Genomic DNA, 16,598 nt, shown 5'->3' on the forward strand with positions numbered 1-16,598 from the left:
TGAATTTGACTGGGACAACACTACTATTATAGGACAAGCCAAACAGAGAACAGCCAGGGAATTCCTAGAGGCATGGCACTCATCCACAGATTCTATCAACATACACATCGACCTGGACCCAATATACCGGTCACTGCAGCGGACAGCTGGAACTGACAACCGGAAGCAGCAGAGACAAACCACTATAAATGCTGGAGAAAAGATCACAGAAGCGCTTCACAGGAGGCTCCCAAGCACTGAGGATGTCACCTAGACAGGGGACGAAACGTCTGCAACACAAATTCCCAGCTCGGGGAACAGAACCACAACAACGAGCACCCGAGCTACAAATATTTTCACAAACTTTGAACAAATTAGTCCTGTTTTCTTTAGAATTTAGAAGGTTAAGGGGGTTCTGATCTAAGTCTTAAGATATTAACAGGGAAAGACAGGGTCGATAAAGCTAAACTATTTCCCCGGTTTGGCGAATTCTAGAACTAAGAAGCATAGTCTGAGAATTAAGGCAGACCATTCAGGAGAGATGTTAGGAAGCATTTCCACACGCAAAGGGTGGGAGAGGTTTGAAACTCTCCTCCACAAGAGGCAGTAGATGCTGGATCAATGGTTAATTTTAAATCTGAGATAAATAAGGTTTTGTTAAACAAAGGAGTTTAGCGATATGGGCAAAAAGCAGGTTTATAGAGTTAGGCCTCAGATCATGATCTCATTGAATGACAGAACAGGCCCAAGGGCTTGAATGGCCTACTCCCTGTTCCTAAGGAACAGAATGAGAGATAGACTGTGTGGAGATTAAACACCAGCACTGACCATTTGGATCAGATTGCCAGCTTCTTTGGAATAAACTCTCAGGAACACTCGATCTAATACTTAAGCATCATCACTCACAGCCAGTGATGTGCTCTGGGAGTCCTTAGGCCTCACTGTTAAAGGATAGATTATTTATGTCCATGAGCCACAATAATGCTTGAATGTGCTCCCTGATGTCATCTACGCGGTAGTCTACAAATAGTAAATAGCCTCTGGCTACTGCAGTGTACAGGTTGTTCTGCTATAACATGTATTTTGTTAATGCGAGTTCGCTGTAATGGGATTGACGAATTGAGGCCACTGCTCTAAAGTGCAAACTTTTAAAGCGTGAGAACGCAACTCTGGCCCTCGTAGTGTAAATGGTGCTGCTATTACGGGATTTTCTTATAACATGTGATGCACGAGAGCGGAACTACCGCGTTCAAGCAGGGCTGACTGTGCAAAGTGGTTGCTGCTTGTTTGTTGATTTGCTTACTTGTAAGGCAAAGCCACAGCCTTCTGGTACGAGCCCAGTGCCAAAGTGGGCAGAGTTGCTATTGATGAAAGAGCAGGCACTTCCCTCTGCATCCACAGCTGTAAAGTAAACAGTGTCACCACCAGCTCCAGATGGGTTGCCATGGATAGACTTACTGTTTGCCCTAACAAAGCACAGAAGGGAAGGGGGGGAAAGCAAAGGATGAAAAAAAAAACAAAGTCACATATCAGCAGCTCTGAAGTGAAAATATATCATCGTTTTTTCAAATAAATTAAAGGTTATGATGAGCAAACTGAAAATAAGAACACATACACTAACTTGGAATTAAACAGAGCCTAAGAACAAGCTGATTGAAGTAAAAAGCAACTGATTTAAATCGTCTAGCAAATCCAAAGTGTAATATTCCGTGCAAATACAAATGGGTCAATACATAATTACCACTATACACCTTTTCAATGGCTTCATTATTGGTACAGCTCAGAATATTAAACCTTCCAAATAATTTAAATGCATGTACCTTTAACTGAGGTAAGCAATTAGCATTCAGTGATCACTCTACAAAATACTGAACTGCACATGAATTTGGATGCAAATAAAGTTATTGTGTTAAATTATGACTTAATTTTGACCCAAAATAAATGACTTGTCCTTTGAATGGGACAGAACTGTGCGAGTTGCAAGAGCAGACGGATTTGGAGGTTCAGCTATACCTTCATGTTCAGTGATCTCTGCAGGAGCTTCAGTTGACTGTCTTTGCTCGCCATCCCTGACTCCCTTATTTAACAAATATCTCTCAATGGCAGTTTCTATTACAGGCCATTCAGCTATAACGCGTGTTTTGTCAACGCGAATTTGGTATAAGGTGATTGATGAATTGGGGAATCTATTTCTAAAGCGTGAACTTTTAAAACGTGGGTTGGCTGCAATGCGATTACATCATCAACACTTTAAGCTTTGTTTCTAAAGCGCAATTTTTCTATACTGCAAAAACACAACACCACATTATAGAAGAACTTACTTGTGTATAAATGAGGAGCATGAAGAGGCCACTCAGCCCCAAGTCTGACTTACCCAATTACTCCATCTAATTTTTCTAGCCAATATGTGGAATAAAATCCTCAATGATTCCAACTGCAGCTTTCTAACAAACTCCTTGTCTTTCTTCCTTTATGCTCCATCCTACCGTGCGGTTACTGCTGGGATGTGTACATTCTTGATTTTATGATTACTCATCTTTTGTGCTAATGCCATAATTAATCATTAGCACCAGGCCTTCCTCTTTTTCTACCTTCCTATTCTTCACATCCAGATTACTGTGAGCAGTTTTGGTCCCCTTTTTCGGAGGAAGGATGCTCTTGCTCTTGAGCGAGTGCAGAGAAGGTTACCCAGGCTGATTCCGGGGATGGTGGGACGTGACGTATGAGGAGGGATTGACTGGGTTAGGATTGTTTGTGCTGGAGCTCAGACCAATGGGGAGGATCTCATTGAGACTACAGGACTAGACAGGGTAGATGCAGGGAGGATGTTCCAGGTGGTGGGTGTGTCCTTAAGTGGAGCTACTATTCCCTCCCAATATACACTTAAAATGCCTTGGGACTTTCCTTAGTCCTACTTGCCAATGACATTTCATAACCCCCTTTAGACCCCCTATTCCCTGGTTAAGTTGTTTTCTGCTTGTTTTATATTTTTAAGGGCCGCGTCTGATTTCAGTTTTGTAAACATAGCCCTTTTCCTTTTTGACTAAACATTCAATGTCTCTCGTCATCTAGGATTCCTGAACCTTGCCATCCTTACCTTTCACAGGAACATGTTGGTCCTGAACTCTGACCCACTTGCCTTTAAATGATTCCCACATGTCAGATGTGCATCTACCCTTAGTTGTCCCCAATCAAATTTCACCACTTCCTAATACTGTTGTAATTAGCCTTCCCTCAATTTAGCACTATCCCACGAGGACCAGTCTCATTCATAACTGTCTTAAAACTTATGGAATCACTGTTCCAAAAATACTCCCCCACTGAAAGTTTAAGAACCCACCAAGGTCCATTCCCCAATACAATGTCTAGTACAGCCCTTTCCCAAGTTGGACAATCAACATATTGTTTCAAGAATCCCTCCTGATGCACCTGACAATTTCTGTCTGACCTCCGACCCCAGGAGTAAGGAAGTTTCAATCAATATTGGGAGGGTTATAATCACCCATGTATCCTGTTGTTTTTACATCAATCCATGATCTGCCTACATATCCATTCATCTCTTTCCCACTAACTATTGGGAGGTTTAATAATTTAATTTCTCATAAAACTACCCAACTGGTTTCTATATCGAAAATCCATAATTATGTAATATGACCATTGTGAATCCCAACTCACAATTAGATCATTGATTAACACCTCAAATTCACAATCCTGACCATCCCAATGACTATTGACTTTGTCCGAATAATATTAAATTAATGACTCTATTGTTTCCTGTTTCTCCCTCCCTTTCAACTTATGTAATAGACTAGCATTCGCAATTTACAATTCAAGGGCATCAAATTTCTCACAGGCCAGAACATATACAGCCCAGCTCCTAGTCAGTCATCGTAATGGTTGCTACATCACACTATTCATATGCTGAGACACTAAAGCAAGATCTTAACTGGGTGTGTCTTCAAAAGTAGCTATTCCTGCTTCTATCTTGTATATTAGTTACGACTAATTAGATTACTTACAGTGTGGAAACAGGCCCTTCGGCCCAACAAGTCCACACCGACCCGCCGAAGCGCAACCTACCCATACCCCTACATTTACCCCTTACCTAACACTACGGGCAATTTAGCATGGCCAATTCACCTGACCCGCACATCTTTGGAGTGTGGGAGGAAGCCGGAGCACCTGGAGGAAACCCACGCAGACACGGGGAGAACGTGCAAACTCCACACAGTCAGTCGCCTGAGTCGGGAATTGAACCCAGGTCTCTGTTGCTGTGAGGCAGCAGTGCTAACCACTGTGCCACCGTGCCGCCCACAAATATTTATTGTCTGATGGCTACAAAGTATCTGAAAATTAAAAAATTGACCAAAGGGTTTCATTAATCTGAGTTGTGAAGGGTAGGTTGTATCTGACTAATCTTATCACGTTTTTGAAAGGGTGACAAACAACTGGGCAAGCAAGTTCCTGTGTAAGTGCAGATTTATCTAGATGGGTTTTCTTTACCAAGAGATTTTTCGATTTTCACTATCATGTATATTTTACGATAAGGATACAATAACACACAGTGAAAAGCTTCCATTCAGTTCAAGAGGCACGGATCGTAAAAACTGAGATGTAATGACTGATACTAAACTTTAGCAAGATTACTTTTGTAGCACATGATAGCAAGAACAAATCAGGCAACATTGTAAATGCAAAACAGAAACTGCTGCAGAAACTCAGTAGGTCTGGCAGCATCTGTGAATACAGAGAGCAGGGAAATCGAAGTTTTGGGCAAAAGTCCATCATCATTTCCGATGAAAGGCTTTTGCGCGAAACGTCGATTTTCCTGCTCCTCGGATGTTGTCTGATCTGCTGTGCTTTTCCAGCACCACTCTAATCTTGACTCTAATCCCCAGCATCTGCAGTACCACCTCTGTCTCTATGGAGAAAAAGCCGAGTCAACGTTCAGTGACCTTTCTTAGAACTGGAAAATACAAAGAAAGGCCTAGATAAAAATGTTTTTTTTTATTAGAACCATGATGCGATGGAGTGGTTGTTTGAAGTTTTTAAAATTATGAAGGGATATGACAGTATAAAAAGTCCATTGATAAGCAACTGAAAACTGACAACAAGCAAATGTATAGTAGGTATACTTTGCATCTAGTTCCAAAGAAGAGTCATATTACACTCAAAACATTCACTTGATTTCTCTTTCCACAGAGAAACGTACTGGGGATTTTCAACATTTTCTGTTTTTTTGTTTCAGATCTCTAACATCTGCAGTATTTTGCTTTTATTTTACTACATAGTTTGAGCAGAATAGGGCTAAAGGTTTGTCCCTGGAGAGAGCTGGTGTTAGACAGAGTTTCTGAATTATATCTGCAGGATGTGTTTTCAGTCCTCAGTCAAATACAGGGCAACCGTCCTATCCTTACCCATGGTTTCAGTTACCTGAGGTTTAACGTGGCCCGAACATATTACAGGGAACAATTCCAGAACCACGGACTGGGGTGGGGCCTGCTGGAAAGGTAAATTTCTCACTTAAAAGAATAGGTTCGCTCCTATCTGTGGTTTGTAGCTTCCACGGCAGGTCTTGAAACATATACCCTGGGGGGATTACTGTACATTCCAAAAGGACCAAAACAAAAGTTGCTGGAAAAGCTCAGCAGGTCTGGCAACATCCGTGGAGAGAAATCAGAGTTAACGTTTTGGGTTAACGGAGTTCTGAGGAAGGGTCACCGGACCCGTAATGTTAACTCTGATTTCTCTTCACAGATGCGGTCAGACCTGCTGAGCTTTTCCAGCAACTTCTGTTTTCGTTTCTGAATTACTGCATTCGCAGATGTTTTGGCATTTACATTCCGAAAGAAGGAAAAATACATACCGGGACATTGCTGGCTTGCCAGGTCCCACACCTCAAATTCTTACCCCACCCTATTTAATCTGGAAAACTACTCATGGATTACCAGTGGTGGAATTCCAAAATTACTATCTACCTCTACATCACCACACGCGAGACTAGAACATCACCAATCCCTTCATAAACTAGCCCTTTGTTTCGTAGCCAAAGCAAAGCAATCAGCAAACTATTTAATGAACAAATAAATATTCCGTTCTAATCCACAAAAGAAGAAATAGTTATTTAACAATAGTAACAGGATTTAATAACCAATTGAATTCTAACAGCGTATCTGCTGAAGGGGAAGATCAAGTGCAAAAGGACTGGTCTGTCAGCCTCACCTCTGCATGTTGATGAGTTCTGAACGTTGCTTACTGTAGTGCTTAGCAAGCAGCTCTTCCACAGGCACCAGGACCCTGGCAGGATCAGCACAGAACCAGAAACTGTCAGCGAAACTGAGCTTCACCGCCTCAGCCAGCAGGTGAATGTAATCAGCGCTGTTGTGGGCCAGTTCTGGGAACAGCGTGAATGAAGTTGTTCGTTAGTGCCAGCCTCCTTCTCAAGAAACCCTTCATGTCTACAACCTCTGGCTCTGAATCCCAGCTGGACCTCCCTGCTTGTCGTCAGCTGCATTTTCCTGGTACTAGGCTGGTGGGAGCAAGCCATAGGGATAGGGACCCGATGACATGGCTGGATTCTGCCACCCAGTTTAACCTTCCCCAAAATGGATGCATCTACCCAATAGCTAAGGCTATACTGGCAGTGACGTTGTTACAAACTTAGAAATGCAACAACGAAGTAGCCAACTGACATTTATTGTGGTGTTTTAGAAACACGGCAACCAATTTACACACAGCAAGGTCCCACAGTCAGCAAGCAATTCGTCTGATTTGGTCACATTGCTCAGTGGCCAACAATGAAAGCCCTCTAATCTTGCTTGCACTAGCATGGTAGGAACCTTCGTGTCTATAATACAGTGCAGATGGGCACTCAGCTTTACATCTTACCCTCTGGCAGGAAGGGAAGGCAGTATAAATTAGCACCTCCTAGTCTCCACAACATCTGACAAGAGCTGCAGCTTCATTCTCAGGTAGTAACTTCGTCCAAACCCCAACCCCTCCTATATTATGACGTCCTCAACTATGTACTATGTCAGTCTCATTAATGAATAGTAATTCATGGTGAACACTTTAAGCATGATTTTGTGACCAAATGCACCCAAAGAGAATTAGATCTGGCAGAGATCAAGTCGACCATCATTCTCTCTCAGAAGGATCTCCTACCTTTGATGTTAAAGTTCTCCAGCATGTTTAAGACCATCAGAGCAGTGATTCCCTGTCCATTTGGAGGAAGCTCCCAGATCCTCAAACTCTAAAGTTGGAACAACGAGGAAGCAGACAATTACAATCTTTTGCAACTCAGTACTGTTCTGTAGTTCAAGTAATTGAAAAGCCTTGCGATTCAACAGACTATGTACACTGTCACATACTTTTACAGTTTCACCCCTTCACAACAAAGTTCTTATTTAAAAAGCCCAGTTTTAACAAGGTTTACCTTTGCACTTCATCTGTTGCCTACAGATCTTCCTACAAGGTGTTGAAAGAATGATCTTGATAAAGATCTTCTTCTGTGAGGAAGGCATATGGTGTACTGGGCTTTATTGGCAGAGGAATTGAGTTCCGGAGTCCTGAGGTCATGTTGCAGTTGTATAAGACTCTGGTGCGGCCTCATCTGGAGTATTGTGTGCAGTTTTGGTCGCCATACTATAGGAAGGATGTGGAAGCTTTAGAACGAGTGCAGAGGAGGTTTACCAGGATGTTGCCTGGAATGGTAGGAAAATCTTATGAGGAAAGGCTGAGGCACTTGGGGCTGTTCTCATTGGAGAAGAGAAGGTTTAGGGGAGATCTGATAGAAGTGTATAAGATGATTAGGGGTTTAGATAGGGTAGATACTAAGAACCTTTTACCGCTAATGGAGTCAGGTGTTACTAGGGGACATAGCTTTAAATTAAGGGGTGGTAGGTATAGGACAGATGTTAGGGGTAGATTCTTCACACAGCGGGTTGTGAGTTCATGGAATGCCCTGCCCGTATCAGTGGTGAACTCTCCTTCTTTATGGTCATTTAAGCGGGCATTGGATAGGCATTTGGAAGTTATTGGGCTAGTATAGGTTAGGTAGGATTCGGTCGGCGCAACATCGAGGGCCGAAGGGCCTGTACTGCGCTGTATCCTTCTATGTTCTATAAAGTTTTAGACCAATTACCATAACATCGCAGTTTTTGAACCCTGCTAAGTAACACTATTTTTCAAAAATCAATAGGTTTATTGAATAATACAGCACAAAAAGGAGGCCACTTGGCCCATTATATCCATGATATTTGGTAAAGCTATTGAATTCATCTCACTTGCCCGCTCTTTCCCCACATCCTTGACTTTTATTATCCGCTGAAGTGCCTTCATCAGGTAGGTGTGAAGGAGCAGCGCTCGGAAAGCTAATGCTTCCAAATAAACCTGTTGGACTATAACCTGGTGTTGTGTGATTTTTAACTTTGTCCACCCCAGTCCAACACTGGCTCCTCCACATCATGGTTCTTTTGTCAATTGCTTTAAATATGTGCTCTCTGTTTACTATCCTCTAACCCACTGGAAATGATTTTGTCTTATTTGGTGTCACAAAGCCCTTCATAATTCTGAAAATCTCCCCCTAACCTTCTTTACTCTGAGGAGAACAAACCCAGTTCCTCCAGTTTCTCTCATTTCTCGTGTCCCTCAACCATGGTATAATTCTCATAAAACACTTCAGCAGTCTTCCTAAAAACCTTGACATCCTTCCTAAAGTCCGATAATGGGAAATTATCAACCTACTTGAGGTTTACCTGATGCGGAGGTGCCAGTGTTGGATTGGGGTAGACAAAATCAGACATCACACAACACCAGGTTATAGTCCAACAGGAAGCATTAGCTTTCAGAACACTGCCAGGTGAGGTGAATCTTCACCAGATTAAGGTGCAGTGCTCCGAAAGCTTGTGACTTCAAATAAACCTGTATGACTACAACCTGGTGTTGTGTGACTTCGGACTTTGTTGAAATTCAGGTTGTTTCTAAAGATTTTTCGTAATTTCCTTGTCTTTGTACTGTATGCCAACAACTACCTAATGAAAGAGCAGTGCTCCGAAAGCTAGTGCTTCTAAATAAACCTGTTGGACTATAATCTGGTGTTGTGTGATATTTAACATTGTACTGTAGGTCCTGAACCACATTTTTTTTCCCCAGTAACAGAGAGAATATATTGATCACCAATGGGTGGGCAGCATGGTGGCTCAGTGGTTAGCTCTGCGGCTTGACAATGCCAGGGACCTGGGTTCAATTCCATCCTCAGGCAACTGCCTGTGTGGAGTTTGTATATTCTCCCCTTGCCTGCATGGGTTTCCTCCGGGTGCTCTGATTTTTTCCCACATTTTAAAGATGTACAGGTCAGGAGAATTGGTCATGCTAAATTGCCCACAGTGTTAGGTGCATTAGTCAGAGGGAAATAGGTCTGGGTGGGTTACTCTTCAGAGGGTTGGTGTTGACTTGTTGGGCCAAAGTGCCTGTTTCCATACTTTAGGAAATCTAATCACCATGGACAGGTACGTATTTACATTTGATTTCCTGATTTTAAATTTAATGCCTGTGTGTACTTGCCGAAAACGAGTTTTGAGAAGATATGTAGCTAGGTTAAGGTTCTGGATGTAAGTTTGCTCGCTGAACAAGAAGATTCATTTTCAGACATTTCGTCACCATACTAGGTAACATCATCAGTGAGCTTCCAGTGAAGCACTGGTGTTAGTGACTCACTTTCTATTTATGTGTTTAGATTTCCTTAGGTTTGTAATGTCATTTCCTGTTCTTTTTCTCAGAGGAGAGTAAATGATGTCTAAGTCGATGTGTCTGTTGATAGAGTTCTGATTGGAATGCCATGCTTCTAGGAATTCTCGCGTGTGTCTTTGTTTGGTTTGTCCTAGGATGGATGTGTTATCCCAGTCGAAATGATGTCCTTCCTTATCTATATGTAAGGATACTAGTGAGAGAGGATCATGCCATTTTGTGGCTTGTTGACTTTCGTGTATCCTGGTGGCTAATTTGCTCCTTGTTTGTCCAATGTAGTGCTTGTTATATTTCTTGCAAGGTATTTTGTAAATGACATTAGTTTTGCTTGTTGTCTGTATGGGGTCTTTCAAGTTCATTAGATGCTGTTTTAGTGTGTTGGTGGGTTTGTGGGCTACCATGATGCCAAGGGGGCTGAGTAGTCTGGCAGTCATTTCCAAGATGTCTTTGGTGTAGGGGAGAGTGGCTAGGGTTTCTGGACATGTTTTGTCTGCTTGTTTGGGTTTGCTGATAACAGTTTTATTACTAGGCCCACATTTACAATGGAAAGCACCTAGGTAAACAGATCACAGTGTGATTTCCTCCTTCTACCAATTCAAGCATCGTCTCGAGAAGGCGTCATCATAAGTTTACAAAAGCAGTTTGCACTATAACTGTAAACACAGGAATTTCAAATGGAAATATAACATTCAGAACAAAGCATGTATGACCTCTGCAGCTCTAGGTTTAGTTATCTCCCACAATACTATTTGATTACATGTACTCTTGACTCTAATACCATTGCAGATCAACTTATCTTGCAGTCGCTATTAAACGTAGAATTTACACTATTCATCAATTATTCCTAAAACTGATAAGCAGTCTAAATAAACTTGTTTGTGTTATTAATTCATAAATTTAGACATAGTCTTTTAAATACACATTATAAGTACCACAACAAACACCACGCTGTAGCCATTCCCTGCAAAACGTATCAGTACAGTGTTGTTAACTAGACAAGCTGAAAATGTGTTGCTGGTTAAAGCACAGCAGGTCAGGCAGCATCCAAGGAATAGGAAATTCAACGTTTCGGGCATAAGCCCTTCATCAGGAATTCATCATCATTCCTGATGAAGGGCTTATGCCCGGAACGTCGAATTTCCTATTCCTTGGATGCTGCCTGACCTGCTGTGCTTTAACCAGCAACACATTTTCAGCTGTGATCTCCAGCATCAGCAGACCTCATTTTTTACCCTGTTAACTAGACAAAACAGGGTCACACATTAAATATTATTACATATCATCCATGCGCATCAATTCATGCACACATTTTCAAGCAACATTCTGAACAAATCTGATACAACTAAATAAATATCGAAAGAACTGCGAATGCTGTAAATCAGAAACAAACTCAAAAAGTTGCTGGAAAAGCTCAGCAGGTCTGGCAGCATTTGTGAAGAGAAGTTAAGGTTAACATTCCGGGTCCAGTTACCCATCCTCAAAACTGGGGAGTTCTGAGGAAGGGTCACTGGACCCGAACAGTTAACTCTGATTTCTCTGATACAATAAAAATGTTTAGGTACATTATCGGGGGAACAGCAGGGAACATTGCTGCATCTGAAATTACAGGTGGATCCTGTAATTCTTAGAATAGAATCCTATTATGGACTAGGCCAAGCCTCCTCAAAACATTTCAAGAAAGTAGCCCAGACCCTACCATTGCTAGTTGTTTTAAGCAGGTGTAAGTGGATATTCCAGAAGGGATGCAGCTGGTCAAACCACTCAGTTTCAAACAAATCAGAATTCATTTGTAAGATTACCAAATCAACCACAAACAAAAGAGAACTGAATGTAGAATAACTTAATCTATACAAAAACTTAACAAACCATCCCAATTTAATGATGCTGTTCCAAATACTTGCAACAGTCCCCACAAACATTTCTTGGCACAAAATGAAAAATCAAATACAGGGTCTTAAAGGAGAGTGCGAGAAAGAGAGAGATGGCAGAATGAAATACCTTCTTCCCTGCAGCTGTTTCTTGGAACAGCAGTCTCCAAACAGACTGTCTGCTTTCAGTGAACAGCCAGACTGCTAAAACCCAAACCAAATCAGATATAAGCTGGGCTGGGAGAACTGGCCACGCCTACTTTCATTGTACAAGTGTTTTTTATAAACTTGAAAGCCTTTTGCCTGAGGCAGTATCTGTTACTTATAATCAAACTGACCCTAAAACCCTTCAAACCTAGACATTTTGGAATCGTTGCTTATATGACCTCTCTGAAAAAAAAGCCAAAGACATAGCTTTGTTAAAGGAGCAGGATCGTCACACCCCCTACAACGTGAATGATGGCCATCCAGCCCAACAAATCCACACTAATCTTTTGAAGAGCTTCCCACCCAGACCTACCCCTACCCTATCCCTGTAACCATGAATTTCCCATGCCTAATTCACCTAGCCTGCACATCCCTGGACACAATGGGCAATTTAGCATGGCCAATCCATCTAACCTAGAAATTGGAACATAGAAAAATACAGCGCAGTACAGGCCCTTCGGCCCTCTATGTTGCGCTGATCCAAGCCCACCTAACCTACACTAGCCCACTTTCCTCCATATGCCTATCCAATGCCCGTTTAAATGTCCATAAAGAGGGACAGTCCACCACTATTACTGGCAGGGCATTCCATGAACTCACGACTCGCTGAGTAAAGAATCTACCCCTAACGTCTGTCCTATATCTACCACCCTTAATTTAAAGCTATGCCCCCTCGTAATATCTGAGTCCATATGTGGAAAAAGGTTCTCATGGTCAACCCTATCTAAACCCCTAATCATCTTGTACACCTCTATCAAGTCTCCCCTAAACTTTCTTTTCTCCAATGAAAACAGCCCCAAGTGCCTCAGTCTTTCCTCATACGATCTTCCTACCATACCAGGCAACATCCTGGTAAACCACCTCTGCACCCGTTCCAGTGCCTCCACATCCTTCCTATAGTATGGCGACCAAAACTGCACACAATACTCCAGATGCGGCCGCACCAGAGTCTTATACAACTGCAACATGACCTCAGGACTCCGGAACTCAATTCCTCTACCAATAAAAGCCAGTACACCATATGCCTTCTTCACAGCACTATTTACCTGGGTGGCAACTTTCAGAGATCTGTGTACATGGACACCAAGATCCCTCTGCTCATCCACACTACCAAGTATCTGACCATTAGCCCTGTACTCCATCTTCTTGTTACTCTTACCAAAGTGAATCACTTCACACTTACCTACATTGAACTCCATTTGCCACCTTTCTGCCCAGCTCTGCAGCTTATCTATATCCCGCTGTAACCTGCCACATCCTTCTTCGCTTTCCACAACTCCACCGACTTTCATTTCACCCGCAAACTTGCTCACCCAACCTTCTAGCCCCTCCTCCAGGTCATTTATAAAAATGACAAACAGCAATGGTCCCAAAACAGATCCTTGCGGAACACCGCTGGTAACTGCACTCCAAGATGAACCTTTGCCATCAACTACTACCCTCTGTCTTCTTCCAGCCAGCCAATTCCTAATCCAAACCTCCAAATCCCCCTCAATGCCATACCTCCGTATTTTTTGCAGTAGCCTACCATGGGGAACCTTATCAAACGCCTTATTAAAATCCATATACACCACATCAACCGCTTTACCCTCGTCCACCTCCTTAGTCACCTTCTCAAAGACTTCAATAAGGTTTGTGAGGCATGACCGGCCCTTCACAAAACCATGCTGACTATCCTTGATCACATTATTCCTATCCAGATGTTCATAAATCCTATCCCTTACAATTGTCTCTAAGACTTTGCCCACAACAAGGTAAGACTCACCGGCCTATAGTTACTAGGGTTATCCCTACTCCCCTTCTTGAACAAGGGAACCACATTTGCTATCCTACAGTCTTCTGGCACTATTCCCGTAGACAACGAGGACATAAAAATCAAGGCCAATGGCTCTGCAATCTCCTCCCTTGCTTCCCAGAGAATCCTAGGATAAATGCCATCAGGCCCAGGGGACTTATCTACATTCATCCTTTCCAGAATTTCCAACACCTCTTCCCTACATTTCTCAAAGCCATCCATTCTAATTAATTGTGACTCAATATTCACATCGGCAACAATGTCCTGTTCCTGAGTGAATACTGACAAAAAGTATTCATTCAGTGTTTCCCCAATTCCTTCAGCCTCCATACGCAACTTCCCACTACTATCCTTGACGGGACCTATTCCTACCCTAGTCATCCTTTTATTCTGACATACCTATAGAAAGCCTTTGGGTTTTCCTTAATCCTATCAACCAAGGACTTTTCATGTCCCCTCCTTGCTGTTCTTAGCTCTCTCTTTAGATCCTTCCTGGCTACCTTATAACTCTCAATCGCCCCAATTGAATCTTCACGCCTCATCTTTACATAGGCCGCCCTCTTCCCTTTAACAAGGGATTCCAATTCCTTATTAAACCACGGCTGCTTCACACGACTCTTTCCTCCCTGCCTGACAGGTACATACTTATCAAGGACACTCAGTAGTTGTTCCTTGAACAAGCTCCACATATCGATTGCACCCTTCCCTTGAAGCCTACTTTTCCAAGCCACGCATCCTAAGTCATGCCTCACCGCATCATATTTTCCCTGCCCCCAGCTATAACTCTTGCCCTGTAATGCACACTTATCCCTCTCCATCACTAGAGTAAAAGTTACCGAATTGTAGTCACTGTCACCAAAGTGCTCACCTATCTGCAATTCTAACACCTGGCCTGGTTCGTTACCCAGAACCAAATCCAGTATGGACTCACCTCTTGTTGGCCTGTCTACATATTGTGTCAGGAAACCCTCCTGCACAAATTGGACAAACACCGACCCATCTAACGTACTCGAGCTATAGCTTTCCCAGTCAATATCTGGAAAGTTAAAGTCCTCCATAACAACCACCCTATTACTTTCACTCTTCTCCTGAATCATCTACGTTTCTAGGACTATTAGGTGGCCTGTAGAAAACTCCTAACAGGATAACCTCACCTTTCCTATTTCTAAGCTCAGCCCAAACTACCTCAGATGGCGAGTCTTCATCCATCGTCCTTTCCACTGCTGTAATACTATCTTTGACAAGCAATGCCACACCTCCCCCTCTTTTACCCCCCACCTCTGACTCTACTAAAACATTTAAACCCTGGAACCTGCAACAACCAATCTTGCCCCTGTTCTACCCATGTCTCCGTAATAGCCACAACATCGAACTCCCAAGTATCAACCCACGCTGCAAGTTCACCTACCTTATTTCGTATACTTCTCGCATTGAAGCATACACACTTCAAGCCACCTTGCTGTTTACAGGCACCCTCCTTCGAGATTGATGACTGGTTCCTAACCTCCCTACACTCCAGGTCCTGCCCCCTAAAACTACAGTCTAGGTTCCCATGCCCCTGCAGAGTTAGTTTAAACCCCCCCAAAAGAGCACTAGCAAACCTCCCCCCAAGGATACTGGTGCCTCTCAGGTTCAGGTGTAGACCATCATGTTTATAGAGGTCCCACCTTCCCCAGAAAGAATCCCAGTTATCCAGAAACCGGAATCCCTCCCTCCTGCACCATCCCTGTAGCCACGCATTTAACTGCTCTCTCTCCCTATTCCTCGACTCTCTATCGCATGGCATGGATAACAAACCAGAGACAACAACTCTGTTTGTTCTAACTCTGAGCTTCCAACCTAGCTCCCTGAAAGCCTGCCTAACATCCTCATCCCTCTTCCTACCTATGTCGTTGGTGCCAATGTGGACCACGACTTCGGGCTGCTCCCCCTCAAGGACCCTGAAAACATGATCAGAGACATCATGTACCCTTGCACCTGGTAGGCAACATACCAATCGTGAGTCTCTGTCGCCCCCGCAAAACCGCCTATCTGTGCCCCGAACTATTGAGTCCCCAATAACTATCGCTCTACCTTTCTCCACCCTTCCCTTCTGAGCAACGGGGACAGGCTCCATGCCAGAGGCCTGAACCCCATTGCTTACCCCTGGTAAGTCGTCCTCCCCACAAGTATCCAAAACGGTATACTTGTTCTTGAGGGGAATGGCCGCAGGGAGTCTCTGCACTGGCTGCTTCCTCCCAGTCCCCCTCACTGTCACCCATCTGTCTGCAATCTTTGGAGTTACTACTTCCCTAAAGCTCCGATCTATGACCCCCTCTGCCTCCCGAATGATCCTAAGTTCATCCAACTCCAGCTCCAGTTCCCTAACACGATCTTGGAGGAGCTGGAGATGGGTGCACTTCCTGCAAGTGTAATCAGCAGGGACGACCATGCCATCCCTCACCTCATACATGTTGCAAGAGGAACATTGCACTGCCTTCACTGCCATCCCTCTAAAAGTAACCCTTAAAAAAAAAATAGGTCTAAACACTAGAATAAGCAAAATGCAGCACTTACCTTCTTACCACAACGGGTCTTATTATTAGGTTAGAGGAGGAGGGCGGGTGGGAGGCTCTACCTCTGTAGTGCCTCGGGTTCCTCTCCTGCACGCTTTTATAGGAAAACAACTTACCCAGGTAAGCTTGTGCTACACCAGCTTCCAGGTCCGCTCCGCGCTTTTTTTTTTAAAAAATTCAAATTTAAACCGTTAAACAAACCTCACCGAGCCTTCAAGCAGCCACTGCCAAACAGCCCTTACCTGCTCTGCTGAGACGTCTTTGGGCTGTGGAAGGAAACTGGAGAACCCAGAGGCAGGGGGAGAATGTGCAAACTCCACACAGTCAGCCCAGAGTGGAATCAAACCTGGGTCCCTGGCACTGTGAGGCAGCAGTGCTAACCACTGAGCCATCATGCCACCTCAATTTTATCATAATAGTAGAAAATTCTAGAGATATGCATCAAAA

The 16,598-nt window shown here is 43.3% G+C and overlaps 1 protein-coding gene across 1 annotated transcript in view; it reads right to left on the minus strand.

The window, feature by feature from the left end:
- Window positions 1–16,598, minus strand: part of LOC132821426 (glutathione hydrolase-like YwrD proenzyme) — a 61,274-nt gene that overhangs the window by 18,265 nt on the left and 26,411 nt on the right. The window contains exons 7-9 of the mRNA XM_060834012.1: window positions 7,144–7,231; window positions 6,202–6,373; window positions 1,283–1,445 (exon numbers count right to left, since the gene is read on the minus strand). Of these exons, the coding sequence (XP_060689995.1) occupies window positions 1,283–1,445; window positions 6,202–6,373; window positions 7,144–7,231 (423 nt within the window). The remainder of the gene's footprint in view (window positions 1–1,282; window positions 1,446–6,201; window positions 6,374–7,143; window positions 7,232–16,598) is intronic.

Source organism: Hemiscyllium ocellatum, chromosome 13 (genome assembly GCF_020745735.1).
Source record: "Hemiscyllium ocellatum isolate sHemOce1 chromosome 13, sHemOce1.pat.X.cur, whole genome shotgun sequence".
NCBI lineage: Eukaryota > Metazoa > Chordata > Chondrichthyes > Orectolobiformes > Hemiscylliidae > Hemiscyllium > Hemiscyllium ocellatum.